The sequence below is a fragment of the Sinocyclocheilus grahami genome, unplaced genomic scaffold, assembly GCF_001515645.1.
Source record: "Sinocyclocheilus grahami isolate Dianchi unplaced genomic scaffold, SAMN03320097.WGS_v1.1 scaffold54.1, whole genome shotgun sequence".
Taxonomy (NCBI): domain Eukaryota; kingdom Metazoa; phylum Chordata; class Actinopteri; order Cypriniformes; family Cyprinidae; genus Sinocyclocheilus; species Sinocyclocheilus grahami.
This window is the reverse complement of record NW_015505233.1, coordinates 4,923,975-4,930,973: the sequence shown is the minus strand read 5'-3', so window position 1 is coordinate 4,930,973 and position 6,999 is coordinate 4,923,975. Positions and strand designations below refer to the sequence as shown.

The window sequence follows — 6,999 nt, the reverse complement described above, 5'->3', positions numbered from 1 at the left end:
ATATACATATATACATATATATATATATATATATATATATATATATATATATATATATATATATATATATATATATATATATAGGGGTGTAACGTTACACGTACTCGTACTGAAAATTGTCGGTACGGGACTTTCGGTTTGGTACACGTGTACCGAACAAATACAGCATTGATTTAACCACTGCATGAGTGGAACTTCATTGGAAACGTCCAGTTATATTGTTACCTTTGATAAGAAACAAATTCTCATCTTTAAAATTGTCAGTTTTTTGTTTCAGTAAATTCAAACAATAAATGCCATTTTGGCGCTCTTTGATGAGGCACGACAGATCGCTGTATAAACGCCTCCGTTCAAACGGCAGCACAGAGCGCCAGTGAGCGTGATCATCCCTTCCTCTTTACTACTAGTTTTAACACAAAATAAACATGAATGAACACCTCATGCCTCATGTAATCGCTCAATCAGTGTTTTAACCGCGGAAAGACATCAATAAAAAAGCTTGTAAACAAAATGTCACGTAGCATTTCATTTACCTCAGGCAAGTTATCAGTGTCCACAGAATGTTAGTTTGCCAGAGAAATTAAGTGAATATATATACATATTAGGGCTGGTAAGCGATTAAAAATTTTAATCTAATTAATTACATGTTGCGAATTAATCTAATTAAGCACAAATAAATCGCACATCAAATTTGGCAACAAAAATGACTCCCAAAAGATAATTTAAAGTCATTGATGTGTAAAGAAACAAACAGACATTACAAAAAGTAGCTTCAGCAAGAAATATTTGTTTGATTCAACATAAAATTTATTTCATATACATTAACACAATTTTTGGGTGGGTGAACTTTGGGTGGAAATAGGAAATTATTTCTTTAATGAAATGATACTCTAAATAAGAAACTAAAACTGCCAGTAGGTGGTGGTAAATGTCTTAATGATTAAGTCAGAGTCATTTCATTTATTTGATTCGTTCAAATGGCTGATTCATTCAGGAGTGAAGTAAATGGTTCTCTTTATGAATGGTCCATTGAATAATTAGGCTTGTTCGACTTGAAGCAGATCATCACCATCAGACCGATCGTTGTGTCATCAAAGTACCACGAGAGCGATTAGAGAGCAGACGACTTTTGCATGCTTTTGAATCGCTCTCGTGGTACTTTGATGTCATACACCGAACGGTCTGTGCAGCGCCGCTTCAAATCCAACGAGCCTAGTGGTTCACACGATTTGTTCAAAACGTAGATTAAGAAATGAAATGTTGCTCGGAGACAAACAGTTCTGCTTTGTCTTTAGATTTTTGTTGGAAAAATTGAACAAAACAGACAACATTGTGTCTAAAATAACACAATATTAACTTCTTAGTTATTGAACTGTTGTATAAGATCAGTATCACAGTTGCACTCCTGTGATATTGCACTTATTGCTCGTGTGATATTGCTAAAATATATGATGTAAATATGAGACAAAAACTCAACCAGGGGCATTTTTGCCCTATATCATGAATTTTAGGGACATTCTAACTACGTTCTCTAGGCTCCATCACACAGTGAGTTGTTGCCCTGCATCATATTTGTCATCAATCAACTGTATGAAATGTCAGATGACCCACGTAGGTCTGGGGCGGGGCAAGTGTTAAATGCGTTAAAAATTAACGGGTTATTTTTTCACCGTAATTAATCTAATTGACACGTTAAATGGACAACCCTAATCTATATAAATAAATCATCAAAATTAATAAAAAATAGTAAAATTGATATTTTCATTTAACTAAAAGAAACAAGCAAACTAAAATTAACATTTTTGTGCTACAAATTTGTGCCTGCCTGCAACATGCTAATGGAAAACTCTAAACTATTGGAATCAACTGTGAGTGGAGTCTCTTCTGTAAGGATGCTGACTATGTAGGGAGCAGGCAGCTGAACTAGTTTTGGCACAGCCACCAAAGGTGTTCATGTGTGAGGCTGTTTAAGATTCTGCTGCACTTGCGTCTGACAAAACCAACTTCCACCTCCTGTAGATGACGTCACAGGTCTCTCCTACAGCAGCTGAAAGCTAATGTCTGAGGTGACGAGAGAGAGTCTACACACAGCGTCCACACGTCATTTTATACGTCCTTGACTCCTTGCATGTTCATTTGGACTAGTTTCATTGTATATCCAGCAAATAATACTAGAATTCTGCATAATTATGCGGATTCCGTCTGCGTGAATACATAATTCATCAGTGAGTATGAGTCCCGTACGAGCTGGTCGATGCTTGGCCTGGCTCGTTCTGCCCAAACGACAGCCCTTTATCCCTGTGAACAATGCTCAGGTTGCCATGGCAACAGCCTGTTTAGTGTCCACTGTGGGATACAGAGGTAATGGACCAACCTCATAACTGCCTGAGGTGGCGAGGCAGCCGTTAGGCATTACATCAAACTCATGAATACCAGCTGAAATGCCCATACTAGACCTAAGATGACATGAAGCGACGATGCCAGTGTGACGCCAGGTGGTCTGATCTGGTTTCTTCTAAAAGAAAAGCTCCTGATATGTGACAGTCTGAGAGTCTTCAGAGATTACATGAGGTGAACACTCACAAATACACACATGACCCAGAGTTTAATGCATGTTTTTGGTTTGATTGTGGAATTGCGAGTAAGTTTGGTAATTAGATGAGTGCACATATTTGGATCATTTCAGCGCATTCATGATTCATATGCCTTGTTCAATGACTCAATATCTTCACTCATTTATATTCCGATTCAGGCCCCTCATACTCCTCCTCTCTCTCTTTTCACAGAGTGTATGGATGATTGTTATCTGCTGGCGGGGGCCATATCAAGGACAAAAGGAAACCAAAAACAAAGAGGGGAGAAGATGAGGGGGTGGAGATTAACATTATCTATCTGAAAGTGATAAAAAAAAAAGCGCATGTAAAATAGGACAACTTAGAATGTGCTGCTAACACAGAGGACAAGAATCGCCACAGGAGCATTAATATATAAAATTAATAATATTTATAAATATATATACTGGCTTTCAAAAGTTTGGGGTCAGTAAAAATGTCTCTGAAAAAAACTGTAGAAAAAACTCTGTAGAAATGCCTAGTGTTAGTCTTTTATGCTCACCGAGGCTATATTTATTTGATCAAAAATACAGTAAAAACAGCAATATTTTGAAATAAATTTCAATTTAAAATAAATGTTAATATTTTTTAGAATATAGTTTATTCTGTGAAGGCAAAGCTGAATTTTCAGCAGAACATTTTTTTCCTTTAGAAATCATTTTAATATGCTGATTTGATGCTCAAGAAATATTCCTTATAATTACCATTATTACTAGTTGAGCTGCCTAGTATTTTTGTGGAAGCCATAATATTTTTTTCAGATTTTCTTTTCTTCTTCAAATACTGTTTGGGGTCACTGTGAACTCATGAACCTTTGAAACCGGAAACTTTTCAAGAGCCAATAAGAGTCTGTGTTTGTGATGGATGAGATCTAACCTCTTTAAAGCAGGGTGAAGGGTTGCGGATCTGTTCTAGCATGGCCCACTTGACAGTGGCCTGCCGGATGTTTCCGTCGTACTCTCTGGAGCTCTGCGTTCCACTCGGCGTGCCCCGAGAACGCTCGTAACCTGGTTCGTTGAAGTATGGCTCGGCCACCAGGATCAGAGACTGGATTGACACCAGCACCTAAAACACAAATACATACACACACACACACACACACGTTTTAGAAAGCCTAGGAGGAATGACACACGGATCAAGTGGAAGAGGTGAAGAGCACACCGGCTCTCACTGACCACAGCACTACTGTCCCTGTGCCTGATTTCCATTTATTGATCGGCTGGACACTAACTGAAGCACTAATCAATGGAGACATTTCTATGAACTGCTGGCAGCAGTACATGAGCACGAATTTGAGGAGAGAGAGGAGCAGAGCCTGATCAGATCAATATTACAGGGGGAAACAGCTCCCCTGCCTATTATTCAGAGAGGTATGATGAAGAGAGGGAGGGAAAGGGGTTGAGATGTGGGAAGATAATTACTGTAGGGAAAACAGGATGAGAATGTTGTAAATGCTCAACGGTCGATGTGCAGGTGACGGTGAAATGACTAAATATTCTCTGAAAGTGATGAAATGAGACTAGGTCTTTTCTGGCAAATTCACTGCTTCGGATAAACCGGAAAGAATCTGCATTTGTGCAATTGGTATCAGAAGCAAAATCCTTCCTGCCTAATGAGTGTGAGAAGGATAGAGGATTATACAAGAAAGAGAAACTACAAACGGATTGGATTTGGCTCACCTGTAGAAAGCTAGAAGTATGAGGGTTCCATTTCTCCTCAGGACGCCCATGCCAGGTGTTCAGGATACTTAAACACACCTGGTTGTTACAGAATGGATGAGAGACAGTACGACGAGATCAGGATATAGAGAAACAAAAAAACATTATTTTTTATAACAGATTTTATTTTTAATATTTTTATTGTGTGTGTATATATATATATACATATATATATATATATATATATATATATTTATTTATTAAAAGTTTTTTTAAATAATACAACACAAATATTTTTAAAAATACCCCTTTTTTTAATTTAATAATAACTTGAATAATTAATTTTTTCTTTCAAATTTCTAATCTACTGTCTAATTTTCAGTATTTGAATCAGCCACTGAAAAAAAAAAAAAAAAACAGTATAGGTCCAAACATTTCCTGAATAATTTCCCCAAAACGAAAACAGGAAGTGACATTAACCTTGCCATCATTGTAGAGGTTTGGATTGAAACGGACGCTGTGGCCACCGGTGGTCTCCAGATTAACCAGAGGAGGGGAGTTTGGGTAATCTTGAGGAAAGTAGACGTCAAATTCGAAACAGCCATTGGCATACGGTGTGTCTGCAGGCCCTGTTATCAACACCTGAGACAAAAACCAAGAAAACATCGTCTTGAACAGCACCGTAATGATTGTGTATGTCTAAACCAGGTCTATAGAGGAAGTTTTACTGATACAGGCAAAGAGATGCATCCCGCTTCCCACAGAAGGAGTGAGAGAGAGGAAGATTGGAGGACTGTAATGGCATCCAGTGAATCTCTCTCCACTGCAGGCGGCAGAGCTGCACTCAGGCGTTAAGACTGTTTTGACATGACCATTCAAATGCAACACTAAACACACACATAAAGCTGTGCTCACACACTCTGTGTAGGTTAAATCAGGAAAGCTCAGTTTACTATTAATGTCCATTAAGATTGTATGAAGTGTGGAGGATGATAAAAAGGCCTGGCCCGCTGTTAATGGTCAGTGTAAGCAGACGGAGCAGTGAGTGACCAGTCTGACTGGGGCTCTGCCTGTGGTCTGGCTTGCCCGAGACATAAAGCTCAATCCAGACACACTGACATTTACACACTCAGAGAGGAGCCCGGGTCAAAAGCACATCTGAAATGTCATTAGGAAGAGTGTGTGCACTCATGTGTGTGTGTTAGAGACCACAAGACAGCAAGACAAGCAAGTGACTCCTGGGATTCACTGTGGTTGTTTTGTCATGCAGCAGAGATCGAAAGATTTATGTTGACCCAAAGTAAACAGAAAGGCTTGAGACAGTCATGGTCTGCTTTCATATTCAGCACTGATATCAGATTCTTGTTGACTGATTCATTTAATTAATCAATTCACATTATTTGATTCTGTAATAAAAAATTTAATTAACACATTTAATAAATGAATACATTTAAGTTGTTTCAATTGCCACTCAAGTACAAAAAATATTTTCTATTTTTTAAAAATGTAATGCAATTAATCATGCTCATCTATCTACATTTTGTGTCACAATTCCACTTTAGAGTTTTAGTGATTTACAAAGGTTCTGTGAATCAGTTTAAGCAAATCATTAGAAAGAATTGGTTTAAAAGCAAGATTTGTTTACAAACTACATTTATCTAATAATGTAGTTCATTGCAGGCATATTATGATACATTATTATGGTAAATTTGTGTTCTTACCCCAATTTAAGATGCTTATGCGGCTTAAATTGATCTCTGCTTTACGAATAATCAATAAGCTCTTATAAATATAAGAGTTTTAGTTGAGGGGTTAGAGGTATCAAATCATACCTTCATGATATCGAGACGTTCTTCATCACAGCGGACAAACACGCTGGAGGATGAGGAGAGAGGGAGGGAGGTGGAGAGTGTGACGGCCTCCTGTGCTAATCGTCGAGCACGAGCGGCACTGTTTGCGTCACTGGCATTCTTCACCTGAGACAGGTAATGGTAGTTCACCTTAAACACCAGCTTAGAGTCCTCATCCTCACACACCATCTCAAACGTGTCTGTGGAAGAGAAGACACACAGAGAGTTAGTTTTTAGCAGCCACAATGAAATATAAAAATTAGACTCACTTAAAAATAAACATTTCATCATATTTCCTCCAGAAAAAGCCATACTGTGTATTCTGAAGGATCTGTTCTGTGTAGGCTAGTGCAAACATGTTTACAGTCACGTCAGTTGAGATTACCTCATTCGTCTGAGGTCGGGCTAAATAATTTTTGGCAGAGCAAAACTCTTGTCATCAATCAGAGCAAAGACAGATGAGAAACGACAACCAGACAAGCTATTCTTCCAGCAAGATAACACAATCTTCCCCATTGCAATTCATTGTGCTCCTTCAAATTTTTGGTGCACTTAAAGAAAACAAAATCAGCTGAAAGGAAAAGCAGCCATTTCTATCCATTCATTCAACTATGTATGCGGCACAAAAGAAGAAAGAAAAAAAAAAGAAAAGGAGAATAGGTTTAGACCAGGGTTTCCAAAACTGGGGTTCGCAATCCCCTGGGGGTTCATGAGTTAATCAAAAGCTAATAATAATTTAAATAATATAAATGCAAATTTTTAATAAATTACAAAAATTTGAATTTATTTTAGAATATTTTAGGTTTCCCTGTATGCCATGTGGCCAACATTAATAAATATATATATACATATATATGTATATATATACACAATGAATAT

The 6,999-nt window shown here is 37.6% G+C and overlaps 1 protein-coding gene across 5 annotated transcripts in view; it reads right to left on the bottom strand.

The window, feature by feature from the left end:
* Positions 1–6,999, bottom strand: part of LOC107583536 (baculoviral IAP repeat-containing protein 6-like) — a 127,538-nt gene that overhangs the window by 3,670 nt on the left and 116,869 nt on the right. For all 5 annotated transcript variants that reach the window (XM_016269787.1, XM_016269790.1, XM_016269788.1 and 2 more), the window contains exons 69-72: positions 6,103–6,320; positions 4,751–4,912; positions 4,292–4,369; positions 3,489–3,677 (exon numbers count right to left, since the gene is read on the bottom strand). In XM_016269787.1, coding sequence (XP_016125273.1) covers positions 3,489–3,677; positions 4,292–4,369; positions 4,751–4,912; positions 6,103–6,320 — 647 coding nt within the window. The remainder of the gene's footprint in view (positions 1–3,488; positions 3,678–4,291; positions 4,370–4,750; positions 4,913–6,102; positions 6,321–6,999) is intronic.